Source organism: Bos indicus x Bos taurus, chromosome 27 (assembly GCF_003369695.1).
Source record: "Bos indicus x Bos taurus breed Angus x Brahman F1 hybrid chromosome 27, Bos_hybrid_MaternalHap_v2.0, whole genome shotgun sequence".
NCBI lineage: Eukaryota > Metazoa > Chordata > Mammalia > Artiodactyla > Bovidae > Bos > Bos indicus x Bos taurus.
The window spans coordinates 32939169-32957458 of NC_040102.1; the positions used below are offsets into that span (position 1 = coordinate 32939169).

Genomic DNA, 18290 nt, shown 5'->3' on the forward strand with positions numbered 1-18290 from the left:
AACACCCCACCTCCCACCTGCCTCTCCAGCTGGAGGCTGCGTCCGGCTGACCACAGCTCCAGGCCTTGGCCCACGAGAGGTCTGTGTGGTCCTGGCGGCGTGAGTGTGAGCTCTGCCCCCAGCTCCACACCACAAGAGCCAGCTGCCCACCTCAGGGAACACAAGACCCCAGCCCTGCCGCCCACAGGCGTCCCCCCGTGCACTGAGAGTTGCTTGCTCCAGCCACTTGTCCTCTCCGCTGCCCATCGCATGGCCCACAGGGGGCTGGACGTGGCGGGCGGGGGGGAGGCGCTCACCGTAGGGCGGCTGCGGCAGGTTAAGGCAGAGCAGGTGGTAGGCTTTGGAGCAGTCCTTCCTGTCGCACATGACCAGCTCCCCGCCATCCCCACACTGGAAACAGAAATCCTCGTGCAGCTGCTTGGGCTCCGTTTTGATTTTTCGTCGCTTCGGCTTTAGCTTAGCATTTTTGGCCTTTTCTTCAGCTGTGGAGGCACATGCCGACTGGCGGGAAAGAGGGACCATAGTTTTAATGATCACAGCGCATGAAGCGCTACGGAAAAGGAAAATCCTACAACCTCAGGTTCACTTAAATCCATCTGTTGTCCGGTTAGATAAAACTCCAGAAGGGCTTGTCCCGTAACAGAAATGAAAGAAAAACAAGGCTTTATTGGGACTTCCCTGGTGGTCCAGTGGATAAGGCTCTGTGCCCCTACCGCAGGGGGCCTGGGTTCGATCCCTGGTCAGGGACTAGAGTCAACATGTTTTAACTAGAAGAGCCCATGTGCTGCAACAAAGAGCTGGTGCAGCCAAATTAAAAAAAAAAAGAAGGACACTGCTCTATTTTAAAAAACTGTGCTTCATTTTCACTGACTTTTGAATAGGTGCTTTTTCTTCAAAATTGCAAAGACACTGAGATATCATTCACAAACCATAAAATCCACCAGTTTAAAGTGTGTAACTGGGTGGCTTTTAGGGTAAGGTGAATTTTTTTAAAATGTTTTTGAAAAGGAGTCTACTAACTTCCAGTTCAATCAGAAATACAAACATGTTCGGAACCTGACAGATGAAACCATCTGGCCCACTCTTCCTGAGACGGTTCTCCAGCAGCGCCCTCCCTACCACTGACCTTCGGGCGCACGCCCAGGAAGCCGCTGCAGTTGTCTGCCCCGCAGTGGCACTCCGTCCTGCCGTTGCCCAGACAGTCCAGGTTGTAATTAAATGTCAGCTCCATCCCTAGGCCACAAGAGAGAGAACTGTTCATACTCAAGTCCCGGGGAAGAGAGAAGCCGTCAAAGACACAGCCTCACACTGATAAGAGAGACATGATTCTGATATGAAGACCCTTCCCTCCTCCTTGTTCCACACTGAACACAGTGATGGGGAAAAGGAAAACAAACAAACAAACAAAAGCTAGAAGAAGACGTCCCCATCCACCAATGATTAAAGCAAAAGAAATATTCTGCAAAGGCCATCATAGCCTTTTCACTGAAGTGGTCAAACACTATGATAGAGAGACTGAGAATCTGAAACCTGTGCTCAAGAAAAACAGGCTCTAGTTCAGGCCTCTTTTTCTAAAACTATTTCACACCTAGTGTCCAAGTGAACAATATGACCGTGGAATTGTCACAACCATACCATGTTCAGTAGCTAATGTCTTACATTATGATCAGAAAAAGAGTTCTAAATGCAGGTTTACTATACAAACCGAAGACCCAGGGATTCAAACTAGGAGGTCCAAGCTTCCTCAGCAATCCACAGTGAGTGCTAGAAACAGTTTAAATCCCTTTCAGTTATGGCACTTCCCTTCCCACCCATTTTTCTAACAAAGGAGAAATTAAGTTCTGCTGTTATGATGGTGGATGGGTAAGGAAAAATAAAAGCAGTGACTGCTTCAAAAAGCTTTTTATGTCTAATTTGGAACAGAATGCTCTTTCGAACTAAAAAACAAAATAAGAAAGCTCCCACAAACAGCCCAAGAAACCAGCTGATGTTAACACAGGCTCATTACTTTAAATTAAAAAAGAAAACAAAAGTTTAAACATCTGCTTACATTAAACAGACAGCAATCATTTGGAGAACGAATTTGCTTCTACTAATCTCCCTTTTGCAGGATAGAGTTTTACTTCTTAATGACAGATAATTCTAAACACAGCTCTTTATTTTATTTGAATAAATATGTGAGGGTCAAAACTTGAAGAGTGTCCTGGGAGAGGAAGCAAGTTCCTTTTACCTGCAGGAATGTCACAAAGAGCAAAAAGCCCAACGCGAACGTCTCCATTCACGGTCCACTTTTGGGTTTCACAGTTTGGATTACAACTGTGGTTCATAAAGCGAGAATAATTTCCCTTTGGGCCAGCATCAATGATACGGTCCTTCAGAAAGAAAAGAAAGGAAGAGAGAGCTCCTTTGACATAAAACTGAGCATCAGCGTGTCGGAGAAACCCCCAGCGCAGGCAGGAGCCCCAGGGTAGCGCCAAGCACCGTCAGCCGAGGCCTGACCACCTACAGCTTCACAGATGTGCTCCTGGACGACTGACCGAGTCCTCTTCTCTACATGGAGACCAAGTCAGAGCAAGTAAGACAATGTGAAGTCTGGGTTCTTTTAAAGTTTGCTTCTAGGAACAGACTGCAGATAACGCCACTTAGAATGTCAGCTGGGTGTGGGGCTGAAGGAAAGGTGTTTTCTGAGCAGAGCGTGCTCAGTTAGGATGTTAATTGAGACGGGGATGATGGTGGTTTGCTGCCACCCCTGCTCTGAGCGAGAAGCAGAGCTGGGGGCCAGGGGCGCAGGTGGACGAGAACTTAGGCCACAAAGAGAGAGGGAACAGAAGCGAGACACTTCTCTGCACAAAGACTTGGGAGATTTGGCTGATGGAAAAGCTAGAGTCTGGGATATAATCTTTGTCACTTACATTTACTTATATGAAAGTTCAAGGTATCATAAGAAGCCCAACATTTTGGCTCCCTGAATTTACACTCTGATAATCCGGAAAGGCTCTGGAGGACACAGCCCCCTAGTGTTGTCTGGATGGCTGCAGGGGTCACTGGCAGTGGGGCTGGGAGCTAAGGGGACAGTCGGCAGCCATGAATAAATGGCATTTTATGTTTATATATTATCTGTTTGTGAAAGTGGTAAAACTTTCAGTGACATAACAGTTAAACTAATACTCTTCAGTGATTTCTAGTTCTTTTAATGCTATTCTGATTCAGTTTTAGAGAGAGCCTGGAACATAGGAAACACAGGTACTTCGTTAAGCTGTAACAAGATATTCAACACATCATTTCTCATGGCTGGGCCTCAGTTTCTCGTCACCTATAAATCAGAGGACTGTTGGAGAAATTCAATAAAGTAGGTTTTGCAGTGAATGTGCTTCAAGTAACACCCACAGTTGCATGTATTAAATCAGAAGTTTTACTGTCTCTTTTGACAGCATTCATTTTTCCTGACTCATTAAAAAAAAAAAGTCTAAATATACAGAATGATTTATAGTTAGGATTTTTTTGCTAAAGCAGAACTCTCCTGGTGGTTTGTGACTTAGAATCACAGCGGTGACTCTCTCCCTTGGTGATAACCAAACTGGGGACCAGGTCTTCCAGGACTAAGAGCTGAGGCTCAAACCCGGGTATGTTAACCTTGTTGCTGGTCACCTTCTCATGCACGGCGCTGTGTCACGTGACCTGCGACAATCCCTCACATTTGTATTCTGGTAAAATGAGCATATTACAGCGGGACGCATACTGGCTACCACAGACCATTATGTTTTGCTTGAAATGAAACCAAATTAGAGGAAGGAAACGGAATTCAACCTAAGACTATGAGACTAAACCAAAAAAATCCTTTGTTCTTACCAAAAAAAAAAGCAATTTTACCTTGGTAACAGTTAACATATAAAAATTAGTTACACTGTTCTCGTGGGCTCGCTTGATTCGCAATCTGCATTCTTCCTCATCAATTAATTCGCCGACATATTCATTTACAAATTCACCCTGCAGAGGAGCATGCAACATGCAGAGGAACAATTAGTGTATTGTGTTAGAAAGCATTCCCAAACACCACATGTGTAACCCAAGAGAATTAACCCAAAACCTTCCTGGAAACAGAATGACGATACAAAGGAAGACCAGAAAACTGACACTGGGACAAGATTTTGAGGATTTCACAAGCACTTGTTTGTGTGCATGTGTGTTGTTATGTGTACACACGTGCGTTTCCGGAGTTCTACCAGGTGGGCAGTTAGGCAGCCACCACCACAGTCATGTCAACACAGAGGCCCAGAACCGCTCCTTCACAACCCTGCCCATCCTCCGTCCCTCGTTTGTTCTCCAACTCCATCGTTTTTTCCTTAATTATATTTTATGGAAGTTTAGTTGACTTACAAAGTTGTGTTAATTTCTGACGTGCTGCAGACTGATTCAGTTATACATACACACAGACTCTTTTTTTATATCCTTCTCTATTATGGTTTATCATGGGATATTGAATATAGTTCCCAGGGCTAAACAGTAGGACCTTCCCAACCCTATAGTTTTATCATTTTGAGGGTGTGCTATAAATGGAATCACAATATGTAACCTTTAGAGATTGGCTTTTTAAAGAAAAACTAAGCTTAATTTCCTTGAGATCTAGCCAAGCTGTTGTGGGTATCAATAGTTTATTGTTTCATTACTGCTGAGTAACAAATAAAGCTTTTATTACCAAATAAAGATGCTGTGAACATTTTGATAAAGTTTATATGTAGACAAAGGTTTTCATTTCTCTGGGATAAATGCTGGGTCATATGGTGAGCATATGTTTAATTTTTTAGAAAACTGCCAAGCTATTTCCCAGAGTGGCGGGATCATTTTGAGTTCCCACCACACACTCCCCATGTATGAGAGCGCCGGCCTCCCCACGTCCTCGTCAGCATGTGGTATGTGTGCGCTCAGTCGTGTCTGACTCTTTGTGACCCCGTGGACTGTAGCCCACCAGGCTCCTCTGTCCATGGGATTCTCCAGGAAAGAATACTGGAGTGGGTTGCTATTCCCTTCTCCAGGGGATCTTCCCCACCCAGGGATCGAACCAGGGTCTGCTGCATTGCAGGTAGATTCTTTACCAGGTGAGCTACTAGGGAAGCCCATGGGATAGTCACTGTTTTTCATTCTGCTGTTCTAACAGGTGTGTACTAATAAGCTCCTTTTTAAAATAAGCGTAAATACCGTACATTCAACCTCTCATGTTTATAAATGCATAATCATGAATCACCCTTTCACCTCGAAGACTTGGCTGATTCAATCTAGGGCAACAACATTAACTATAGGATTTCTTGGTGTTAAAAATACATTTCCGAGGCAGAGAAATGTCTTCAGGGAGTAAATTAATATGTATTTGCTATTGTTTTTACTAGACCTGTGTTCCTCCCCCAGCCCCCAACCCAAGTTCTCACCAGCCGTGCTCACCGCTCATTGCTCAGTATCACAGAACCGAGAGCATCAGTCATCTAAACAGAAGCACTGTAGTCTTTTCTGATTCTGATGAGTCATTAAAAGCATAAGCCAATGTCCTTACGTATGGATACTTAGGTTTTTCCCACCGATAAAAAGACTTTTCCCACCGATAAAAAGACGAGACTGTGACTTTGGCATGAGAGAAGGGAGATGGTGGGTCAGCCTGGGCGTCCGGCCGGCTGGCTGGCCACAGGGGACATGGGCGAGGGCCCCTCTGCTTCAAGCAGCTACAGCTCCTCTCGGCTGGGCCTGGTCAACACACAAGCGCGCTTCTGGGGGCTTCTCTCCCCCGTTGTAACCGATGGGACAGGTTCCGACAGGGAGCCGCGTTTCCCCTCCGCCTGAGACGCCGAGACAGGACAGCTCTCCACGGGCACGTACTGTGCGCAGTCGGCCCTGAATGGCTTTCCCTCCACGCGGTCCGGACTTGGGCCTTGGCCGCTGAGAACACCTGGCCCGGCCGCGGTCTCGCCGCCCTCCCAGGTGGGTCTCATTGCATCTTGGCTGCACTGCCACCTGGTGATACCTTACTTTATGGCGAGTTTTCTGGACTGAAGACCGAGCAGGGGGTTCAGACCAAATCAGCTCCACTTTACCTGCCTGACACGCTTGAGATTCAAGTCAAGGCTTCATTTGAAGAAAGGGTTCTGTGGCTTTTTAAGGTCTGAAACCATGTGTTATGGTTTCTATTTACTATTCTATGAAAACTGGTGAATACTGAAAAAAAGTGCTGATATCAAACGAGGTATGTTAAGTCTTGTCAACTCGATATGGTTGTGAATACATCTGTCTAGTTATTTTGTAAAAGAAATATTTTAGGCATCTAAAAAGTGACAAATCTTTAGCCTCAAGGAGTTGCTTACTGGACTTAAAACCATTAACTGTGAATTCAATTGTGGTTAAAAGTAACAAAATAAAGAACTTTTAAGCAGGCAGAAATCTGGAACTTCTCTGGTGGTCCAGTGGTTACAACTCCATGTTACCAATGAAGGAGGCTCAGGTTTGATCCCTGGTCGGGAAACTAAGATCTCCCATGCCGTGAGGCATGGCCAAAAATAAAGAAATAAATAAATTTTAAAATGCTAGAAATCTATCCTTAAAGGCAACAGCAAAAGGACAGTTTAATTTAGTATTTAATATAATTTTTTTTAGGGCTTCCCCAGTGACTCAGTGGTAAAGAATCTGCCTGCAATGCAGGAGCCGTGGGAGATGTGGGTTAGATCCCTGGGTTGGGAAATCCCCTGGAGGAGGAGGGCATGGCAGCCTACTCCAGTACTGGTACCTGGAGAAGCCCATGGACAAAGGAGCCTAGCGGGCTACAGTCCATAGGGTCACAAAGAGTCAGATACGACTGAAGCGACTTAGCACGCACACATGTTTTTAATTTCTAAGAAAGAAACCACTTCATAACAGGGTCCTTTGTTTAAGACTGGCACACGTTTTTAGGAATCTGTTTTGTGTGAAAAGAAGGGGACTGATGGTGTACTTCAGTCTCCCATTGGGCTCCTGTCTCTGAGTGTACCCAAGCCTTCTCCACATTGCTACAGTCTTTTTGACTATGCTGTTCAGGGACTGTGTATGTTCAGCTCTTTTGTAAATGACCAATTGTCTTCTACTAGCAATTCCCTTTAGTAGGTGCTAAAGGGCAGAATAATCCTGACTGTTTTCTTCTCTTTTGATTATATCATTAACTTAGTAACTTAGAACATGGTTTAGAATAAATATAACTACTACTAAAAGGTGTCAACACCATATTAAACTTCAGGATGGCTCCACAAACTCCCCTGAAACCATAAGTAAAACCCTGCAAGTGATATGCAGGGCATTAAAGTAGTATCAAAATGTGTGCATTATATGGTGACATTTAAAAAAATATTTATCTGACTGCGTCGGGTCGTAGTCGTGGCATGGCAGTCCTCGTTGCGTCATGTGGGAGCTTCTGTTGCAGCACATGGACTCTAGCTGCGGCAGTGGGCTCAGCAGTGGTGACAGGGGCTTAGCTGCTCCATAGCATGCGGAATCCTAGTTCCCAGACCAGGGATCGAACCCGTGTCCCCTGTACTGCAAGGTGGATTCTTAACCACTGGACCACCAGGGAAGTCCCTATATGATGACACTTTAAATGCAGATGGCCTTTGACCAAGCAACCCAATCCACATACCCACTGAGCTGGCGAATCCTGCAGGTGCTACATTCGAAATGTCAGAAGTCCAACCACTTCTTTCCTGCTCAACTACAGCCCCGGTTAGGCCACACAGCCTGGACGATCATGGTCTCCTTTTATTAACCTCTCTCCGTTTGTGTGTAGTAACTGCACAGAAAAAGTTCTAACAGGCTACACACCAACTTAAGAACAATGGTCTTCTCTGGTGTGGAGGGCAGGAATTGGGGAATTTCACTCTTTATTATCTTTTTTGTATTGTTTGAATTTCTGTTCTATGTTATACAGCATTTCATTATAAAGGTGATTTTTTTTTTTTTAAGGCAGAAAAATGCCAAGAGTAATTTTAAATTCCTATTAGGCCCATCTTCTCTCAGAGAACATGGCTGTAAGTTGTACACATCAGAAGGTGATGGTGGGGACTAGGTGGAGAAGACAAACTTTTTAAAAAACAGATTATTTAGGCCTGTCACCAATATTTCAGTTGACACTCATTGTAACAAGGACCCTGGAAGATTCTCAGGGTCTCTAAAGGTTAAAAGCCACTGTGTGAATAGTAGGATTTATTGGTGATTTTCAATTGAGTTATTTGGATTAAAATATTTTCCACAATGGGCACACATTTCCTGTGTTAAACAAAGAGACTGCTTTGAAGAATTACCTCAAAGTATAAGAATGAAGATAATTTATAAGTATTAAAGATCTCAACTTTTTCTAGCTGCTCTGTATATATGATCTAATTTGAGACTAGCCACAACTCTTTCACATGTAGGGCAGGGTTTATTATATCCATTTTAGAGATAGAGGAATTGAGGCTCAGAGAGGTTAAGTCAGCAGTCCTCATCCTTTTTGGCACCAGGGACTGGTTTCATGGAAGACAATTTTTCCATGGATGGGGGAGGGGGGATGATTTCGGGATGATTTAAGTGCATTACATTTCATTGTGCACTTTATTTCTAGTATTATTACATCAGTTCCACCTCAGATCAGGCATTAGATCCCAGAGGTTGGAGACCCCTGGGTTAAGTGACTTGACTGGGGCTTCATGGTTAATTACAACGTTGGAGCAAAGTCCTGGGTTTGCTAGTTTCTGTCCAGTATGTTCTTAACTTCACTATTTTTCCTTTTACCTATGTTAAATCTAGTTTGCTTAACAAGTAAAAAATATTTCAGATAGAATGACCAATATCCCTTCTCCTTCTTATGACTGATCACAGGAAAAGTGAAAGTCACTCAGTCGTGTCCGACTCTTTGGGACCCCATGGACTGCAGTGCGCCAGGCTCCTCTGTCCATGGGATTCTCCAGGCAAGAATACTGGAGTGGGTAGCCATTCCGGTCTCCAGGGGATCTTCCCAACCCAGCGGTCAAACGTGGATCGCACTGCAGGCAGATTCTTTACCATCTGCTCTTCTAACCATTTCTTACTTGCTCCAGAAGTACCAAACTCTCAACCTGAGAAGTTTCAGAATTGTGGAATGAATCCCTGTGTACTGAATCCTTACTGACACACTCTGAGAGGCACGGGTCCTGGTCTGACCCACTGCCGCCCCGCCCCGTGCTACCTTCTTGATGCTCCTCTTGGTCCGGAGGCCCCAGCCCCTCCGCTCGGTCCTGATGACCTCTGCGTCCGGGTAGAGCCTCTTGGTGAAGCACTGGTTCTGGCAGCGCTCCCCCGCCGGGCACACCTGGGGGTGACACTCATACTGCAGCATCCGGTTCAGGCACTCGGACTCCAAGCCACAAGGGTTCTCGTCGGCCGGCTTGCAGTTGCAGCGGGGAATCTCCGACAGGTCTGCCACCTGGATCTGTACCTTTCCTATCACTTTGTTGGCCTGGCAACAAAATCACAAGTGGGAGGGAGGAATCTGAACAGGACATCGGAGACACCCAGGCCCGCCTGGCCCCGCTACTGCCTGTGGGGTGACCCTGAGAAAGGATTTCCCCAGTTGAGTAAGCTGAGATTAACAGCTGCCTCTCTTAAGTTGACAAAAATACCAAAACCTGACGCGAGTCCTCATTTATCCTGTGTCTTTCCCCTCCTATCAGTTGATGACCATTTCATAAAGTTGAAAACAGCTCTGGGCTCTCTGGAAGAAAGGGGCTAAATCCCTATATTCTTGCTGGTTACAGGACAGGCTGAGGAGCAAGCACAGAAATTCCCATCAAACGTGTTGTTCCTCAGTATGAGGGGCTCACTCGTCAAAGTCCTCGCCCTCCCGGCGCAGCAGCCTCGGCTCCCAGCGGATGCTCCAGCAGAAGCTTGTTCTGCACAGACTGAGCTGTAATCAGCATAAAGTTTTTACAAGCCAGTCGGGGCCTTCTAACTACTAAGAGAGCAGTTTCACCTTGTCTGTCAAATACCAGCATTTTCATGGGTGAAGACTCACTTTGATGTGTTTGTATGGAGGGGGTTTTCTTGAGCTTTTTTCAATCTCCAGTGCTTCTTTACTTTCTCTTTGTGCTTTCAATTCTTGGAAACGTTTTGCAGCTTCTTCCAACGCTGCCAATAAGACCGGACAAAGCATAAAAACACCCCACACCAAATAAACAAAAACCACTAGGAGAGTTGTTATTACCCTGCCTTCCCCATGCACGAAATGGGACCTGAGGTTTTCTTTTTAAAATTATGTCCTGGAAGTAACCATTTACCACCAGGATAGAGTAACACTGAAATGGGATATAATTCATCTGCAGCTGAACACTGACTGCTCTGTGCAAGCTGCCACCATGGAAAAGAGGCCCCCCTTCAATGGTCAGGGGTTTCCACAGGAACCTGACAGCAGCTTTTACCTTGTACCAGATTTAAATTCACTTCACTCTGCCCCAGAAAGCTAAACTTCCCGTCAACTTGTTGCAAAAACAGCTGTTAAGACAGAGAACAAATTTATGGCTGCCAGGGGGTGGGGAAACAGTTCTGGAGTGTGGGATGGAGACGAACACACAGCTATATTTAAAATGGATAACCAACCAGGACCTCCTGTGTAGCTCAGGGAACTCTGCTCAAGGTTATGTGACAGCCCGGATGGGAGGGGAATTTGGGGGAGAATGGACACGTGGATATGTACGGCTGAGTCCCTTTGCTATTCACCTGAAACCATCACAACCTTGTTTGTAGATGGGATTTACCTCAATACACAGCAAAAAAAAGTTTAACAAAATTAGACAGCAAAAAATTTTACAGAAAACAGCTGTAAGGCTCTTCATGGGAAGTGCTGACTACTCTTCTGTGGCAAAGGTGCTTCACTTAATTAAGGAGACTCTGAGTTCCCAGAAAAATCTCCACGTCTGTAGTAAGATCACTGAGAAAACTTCTTTCACACACACAGCACAGTCTACTCCACTGAACGGGTTTTTCTGAGTGATTGGATTGTGAGGTGGTTCTAACGTGACTGGAAACTATGGACGCCAGGTCATAACACCTGGTGAAACTCCCTACCGGCATGTCCTCCATGAGTGAGGCGTGCGGACAGATCAACAGGAGCGTCAGTTCTGAGCCACGGTGAATGGCGTCCAACGTACCTTTTTTGAAGGTCTTGTTAATACTGGTCTGTCCATCGGCAAAGCTTTTGTCTCCTTCGACGTAAGGGAACACTCTGCCCTGGTGGACCCAGTAGTAGTCGTGAGAGCCGAAGAAGAACACGGGGAAGTCGCCCAGGTCATGCTTGAGGCCCTGGATGTTCAGCGGCACAGACCGGGGGTTGCAGATCTCGGCCGGCCACCATCTGAAAGCGGAGGATGGAGAGTTGCGCTATGCTTTACACGGCTGGCGGGAGCCGAAAGACACAGGTTTCGTACTGTGTAATTTTCATTGCAAATCTAAGGACACAGAACACCTCGCTTACCTTTAATCCTGCCCAAAGCACAAGTCATTTAACAACATACTGATGAATGAATTAATGCATGAAATGGTGAACACAGACTAAACAAACTAGGCCCTAAACACCCGATCTGATTTCTTCCTTAAATATTAATATTTGATATTTATAAAAGTATACATAAGAATAAAGCACACTAATAAGGTTAACAGTGAACCTACAATACAACTTAAGAATTAGAATTGGCCAGTAAAATATTCCAAACCAGATTTCAGTCCTGGAAAAGTCACATTTTTCTCCAAATGTGACATTCTTAATTCCAAGATTGTCTTTCAAACTACAGAAGTTTATTCCTGGCAGTCAAGGGAATCCTTTGAGAATAAACTGATGCTAATCAGAATAAACTCTTGGGAGAATGCCTGCTCCCATTCAAACTGGCATTTTCTGACTCTCTAGTCAAGCAGGATAAAATATTTTCCGGCCAAATGTACTAGGCTTTTATCAGTGTGTATTTCAGAATCTAATTCATCTTAGATCATAATAGATGTGGGATTTGGGACAGGCCTGAAAAAAACCATGCTTCACGTGATGACTGGTCCACAGTGATCATTGGGGGAGCCACCTGCGAGGTGCGCTGGAAGATTTCCTGCAACTGGGCAGGTCGGGAACTGAGGGGGGTCCCCGTAGTACATCCGATCGTTGATACCAACAGTAGGTGCACACAGACGTAATGTTTTTCAGTCGCATTTTACACATGCCTCATAAAACCATTTACTTGATGAACAATGAATGGCATTATTGGGAAGATAAGTGATGAACATGCTTCACCTAAAAGCACCCCATGTTCACCTGTGGGTTAATTAAAACGTGGGTAGAAGCCTGTGTTCAAATTGCTAAAAACAACACTATTCTGTGTAATCAGTATTTGGTTCCTCTCAAAGCAGGCTGGGCAGTGGTTGTATTTCTGATTCGTGTTAAGGCCACATGTGGGGTGCGTGTGGTAACCACACACACTGGCTCAGACAGACGGGGGTATGATTTCTGCCACCCTTGTTCCAGGCCCACGTCTCCCCCAGGAAGTCTCCCATCAGAATAACTAGTCATTGAAAAGAAAGTTTCATGGGGCCCAGAGAGGTCTGATTGAAAAAAATACATTACGAATTAGTCCATGGACATAAAATCAGGCAGATAAAATGTCACTGGCCTGTCAAGCTCTGCTTTGGGCCTAACTTTAACTATATATGGTGATGGATGTTAACTAGATTTATTGTGGTGATTGTTTTGTGATGTACACAAATGTCGAGTCATCATACTGTATACCTGAAACTAACATAATGTCAATTATATTTTTTTTAAAGACAAAAGAAAGTTTTAAAAAGGAAACATTCTGAAATTTATCTGAAGGCCTTGGGGCTTCCCTGGTGGCTCAGTGATAAAGAATCCACCTGTCAATGCAGGAGATGAGGGCTTGATGCAGGAGACGATCCTGGGTTGGGAAGAACCCCTGGTGAGGAAAACGGCAACTGACTCCAGTATTCTTGCCTGGGAAATCCCATGGACAGAGAAGCCTGGCAGGCTACAGTGCATAGTGTTGCAAGAGTCAGAGACAACTTAGTGACTAAACAACAACAAAGCCTTTTTACTATTTCTGATATTTCTATCCGGGAATATCTTATCTATTATTCGTCAAACCTGTATCTATCCCCTCCTGGAAAATATATATATTTTTAATTATAAAAGTTCTGTGTGCCAGTCAGAATCACCATCATTAAAAAGTCTGCAAATAACAAATGCTGGTCGGGGTGTGAGGCAAAGGGAACCCTCCTCCACTGTTGCTGGGAATGTAGTTGGTATGGTTACTAGGGAGAACAGTACAGAGGGTGCTCAGAAAACTAAAAACAGAACTACAACATGAGCCAGCGACCCCACTGCTGGACACAGACCTGGACAAAACCAGGATTCAAGAAGACGTGCGCACCCTATGTTCACAGCAGCAGCATTTACAAAACAACCTAGTTGTCCACCGACAGATGAGCGAGTAAAGAGGATGCGGTGCGTCTACACAGTGGAGCATGACTCAGCCATAAACAAGAACGAAAAATGCCACTCGCAGCAGCATGGACGCATCTAGAGACTATCATACTAAGTGAAGGAAGTCAGAGAAAGACCAGTACATATGGCATCACTTCTATGTGGAATCTGAAACATGGCACAAAGGAACTTATCTACAAAACACAGACAGACTCCGAGAGAAAGCAGACCTGTGGTTGCCAAGGGGATGGAGGGAGAGGGGAGGACTGGGAGCCTGGGGTTAACAGATGCAAACTGTTACGTAGAGAATGGATAAACAACAAGGTCTTCCTGTAGAGCACAGGAAACTATATCCAATCCCCTGTGATAAACCATAAAAGAATATAAAAAAGAATGTATGTATGTATGTAACTGAGTCAGTCTGCTGTAACAGCAGAAATTAGCACAACACTATAACTACACTTCAATTAAAAAAGGACATACCTTTAAAATTATTAAATGTAGTTTTATACACACACAAAAAAATGTAGTTTCTTTTAAAAATTAAAACAACGCAGAAATGTGTAACAGAAAAGCTGAATACGCTTCCTCCTTATAATCTCATGCCTCAGACTATTAACGTTAGATGTTTTTTCCAGGTAATAATACAAACGTATTATATCGCAAGCTCCAATTTTTACAAGTTGTATACGTATACGGAGAGATAACCTATGTACTATTTAACGTGCTTCCTGAGGTTAACTGTACACTGAGGCCATTTCCCATGTTACCGTGAGCATTACCCTTCTTCTGTCTTCTAGGCATCCTGCAATATGGATTGACACATCGCCTACTGACTGGCCATCTGGATTCCTTCTGCACCTAGAAGCACCACTGCAATGAGCATCCCTACAGGACAAGTTTGCCCGAGTGTCCAGTGTCTCTCCTTAGATTCACTCCTTGAAGGGGAAGTGCGGGGTCCAGGGGTGCACAGTTCAGCTCTGTCACATGATGCCTTTCTTGTGCAGGAGCCCTTGTCTCTCCAGGCCCACCTGAGCTGCAGAATTAGTATTCTTAAATCTCTGCGAGCCTGTTAATTGAAAATAAACTTTGTTTTTTTCATGTACATTTTTAGTGAGGCAGGGCACTTTTCACATGTTTATTTTCCACTTGCTCTTCTTCTGCAAACTGGCTCTTTCTCTGCTCCTTTTTCCTTCAGGAAGGTATTTTTCTTTTCTTACTGAGAGTAGACGAGTACACCTGGTTTGATATTTGCCTTTTAAAATTTATATCTTTTGCTGTAAAGTGGAAAATTATTTATATAGTCAAAGTGTCCATTTAAAAAAAAAAGAACATGGAAGTTTCCTGTCATTTGTTAAAAAAATTGGTTGGAGGGGAGCTTCTCAATGCCCCTCATGTCAGCTAAAAATGAAGTTTTTAAGGTTAAATAGGTAAGCAAGCAGTTTATTTAAAACAGAGAAAATGACAGAACTCTTGTTTAAAAAAATTACAGCATGTTTGAAATTCTATGGAAACATATTTAGGATTCTAACTGAAAAGCAGAACTTCACTGTGTTCTTTTGAATAGCATCCATTTTCTTAGTAAAATAATAAGCATATACCTCAAAATGTAGAATGTAAAATTTTAAAAACATATCACTATCCTTTTGCGTGAAGATTTGTTAAAAATAGGCTTCTTTTTTTTTTTTTTTTTTTAAAGAAAAATTTTCGGCCGCAGACTGGTGTCCTGCGCGTCCCCGGGCGTCCGCTGCTGCTCAGCTGGCTGCAAACTCCTGCCGCAGGGCCCGGGCAAAGGCCCTGCCCACCACCTGCGCGCCCATCACAATGATCTGGGCCAGGTACTTGGCCATGGCGACCACTCAGGTTCGGGGGTCCGACTTCCTGGCCCCGCAACCCCGGCTCAAGGGCGGTCCAAAAATAGGCTTCTTAAGAGGAGAAAGATTTAATAAAATAATGGCACCCATGCATACTTCTTGCTTCATTCCCTTAAGAACTAAAGGCTCCTAATGAAATACCTCTCTCCCTAAAGTCTAAAAAGCTCCCTCTTTGCACACAGTTTAGAGCTTCTAGCTAGAACTATAATAAAACAGATTTTGGGTCAGAAAGAGTTATTTTGGCCAGAATATAAACTGTTAACTTCACTAGAAACCAGGAATGAACATAAATCTAATTAGAATGCAAAAAGAAAAAAGTCTTCCCCACTATCCATATGAAACCTTTTATTCCAAATCCTATTAGTACCATAGTTCATTAGGATAAAATAACTTTCAGAACTTAAAAACAAAAGTCAATCAACCAAAAAAAAGGGGGGGGCAGTGTGGGGGAATCTAACCACCACTAACCTTCCCAGTCTTCTAAAAACCCAGACTAAAAATGTTTTTCTTTCTTTTTCTGAGGAAGTGGCTGTGCTGTGTGTTGTACCTGTTTCCTGGCCACGCTTGTACAGACTGTGAACTACTCAACAGTGATTGAATACTTCCTCTTTGTCCTTGGAAAAACTTGCCTGTAATTTCCCAATTTGGCCCAAACAATCTGCTTGTAATGCAGCTTCTTGCCAGCCTTGCAATCATTGCAGTTCCAGCAGCCTTCAGGCGTCTCTATGCTCAGGCACTCCGGGTGGAAGGAGGCTGGACACGACTCGCAGCAGAGCAGTCGTCCACCTTGAAACAAACAAACAGTCTTAATAACTAAGAAGAGAGGAAAGAGAGAGACAAGAAAGTTATCTTTTCAGTTAAATGTGATTCAGATTGAGAGAAATTAACAAAGGGATTGAGTTATATAGTGATGGATTAAAATACAAGACAATAAACAGACTTAGCTACTTCAGTCCTTCCTAGGGAGGGCTTCAGTGGCCAGAAACTCAGAGCATGTGAGGAACTGTGAGTAGGAAAAATATGACTCTTCACCCCTCTGAAATGAGGACTAATAAGGCACTGGTTTAGCTGGGGGTTAAGACTCTTAACATATGACAAATAGGTGCATAAAATCTTTAGCCTTGAGTAGATGTGAGAACAGATTTTCAGAAAAATATGTACTCTTTTTTTCTCCTTGAGAGCTAAGAAAGTAAACAATGGTCAGCTTTGTATTTTAATCCAGTGGCACAGCTAACTAAATCCCTTTATAACAATATTAGCGAGAATGAAAATAGCCAATAGGCTGACCACTACTTTTTTCTTCACTTGTAAGAATACAAAAAAGCAAAAGGATCTTGAATTTGTGATTACATTATCATTACCTTTTCAGGAAAGACAAAGAAAGTCAAACAGGCTATATAGCAGTGGTTTACAACTTTTTCATCACCAAGGATCCCCTTTCTCTTTCCCATGGACTCATGTTTTCAAATATTTTATCAACCAAAAAGCCCACCAAAACAAAAAAAACATTTAAAAAGCCACAATAATTTTTATGTTTTAATTAACTACAGAAATATCTAATAGCCAATTGGAGCTTCAGATCCCAGTAACAAAACTAGTCTTATCATATTAAATTGTTAAAAATCATAGCCAAATACAGAGAAACTCATGCAACTGTATTTTGCACAAATGGCTGATTCCGTTAGACTTTCTGAAATATTAAACATAGTTCAAAATTTTGTTTGTAATATTTTCTGACATCATATCGAGAACCACTGCTTTATAGCATGAAAGAAGCATCAGGTAGAATCAAGAATAACATACAAGGAGATCTCTTTAAGTAGCCTAGCAAAATCCTCTCCTTTTAAAAACAAAATGATCTCTGTATTAAGACAAAAACAGGTGCAGCAAATGAAACAATATTATTTTTAAATGCAAAAAATTAAAGAAATTTGAGGGGAGATTAGGTATTTCAACAAGTGACAGAGAAGAATGTTAATCACTGAAGATGAAATACAATAAAGACATTTACTGTAAAAAAAAAAAAAATCATTTTTTCATTGGAAAACCAAGTCTATAACCCATGAGTGTACTGAGATTTAAAGTCTTGTAAGCAAAAGGTTAAGAGCCCACTATACAACTTTATCAAATTATATGCTCCAACCTTTTGAGTGTTTGCTATCAATTTTCCAGAAAATCTTGTCTTCCTGTAGACTTTCAAACTTCTAACTAATTAACATAAAAACAAAAAGAAAATCCATGTACAATCAGTGATGAATTAAATTACTATATTTCCTCTGCTTAAAAGCTTTTACTTCCATCATTTGGATTTTCCCCTTTGTCTGAAGATCTCAATGTGGATTAATTGTTTCAATTCTCCAACCTAGAGATTAGCTGCCTGAGTGGTCTCAGCCTAGGTAGGGAATTCTTCTGTAAGTTTAAAATAAAATGAAATAATTCATTTTTCCATCAGAAAGAAATGACCAGTAGGGAGAGCGGTCTTTGCAAATAGCTTTGAGGACATGTGATTCTTTGGGTTGACGTGGAAAAGTCAGGCTGGCCATTTTTAACATTATGGAATAGTCCTGAATTTTAAGTCTTATTTCAGAGGAAATACAGACCCTGAATCATCAGTGAAAATCATCACGATTTTTTGACAAAAATACACAGGGAAATAGAAAAATAAAAATATGAACACTCCACCTTGGTGCTATGCAAGAAAACTGCTTTAGGGTGCGAGAGAAGAAAGATAACGGTTCAAGCTAAGCAAACAGAGGGCTCAAAATAATTTCAATTCATGTCAAGGCCAATACCGAGTACTGAACACAAAGTAAGCAACAATTGAATTTGTCTAATTTTATAAAGGCGCCAGGAGGGAAATCAGGCATTTCCTAAAATGCCTTGGGTAGTCTAATTTTACTGCACTATGGAATTAGTCAGACCCA

The 18290-nt window shown here is 43.0% G+C and overlaps 1 protein-coding gene across 3 annotated transcripts in view; it reads right to left on the reverse strand.

The window, feature by feature from the left end:
- Positions 1–18290, reverse strand: part of NSD3 (nuclear receptor binding SET domain protein 3) — a 103677-nt gene that overhangs the window by 6470 nt on the left and 78917 nt on the right. For 2 of the 3 annotated variants that reach the window (XM_027529669.1, XM_027529671.1), the window contains 8 exons: positions 15996–16152; positions 11166–11368; positions 10034–10146; positions 9209–9478; positions 3871–3987; positions 2231–2372; positions 1127–1233; positions 297–501 (listed from right to left, as the gene is read on the reverse strand). In XM_027529669.1, coding sequence (XP_027385470.1) covers positions 297–501; positions 1127–1233; positions 2231–2372; positions 3871–3987; positions 9209–9478; positions 10034–10146; positions 11166–11368; positions 15996–16152 — 1314 coding nt within the window. The remainder of the gene's footprint in view (positions 1–296; positions 502–1126; positions 1234–2230; positions 2373–3870; positions 3988–9208; positions 9479–10033; positions 10147–11165; positions 11369–15995; positions 16153–18290) is intronic. The other variant, XM_027529670.1, reaches the window with a different exon arrangement.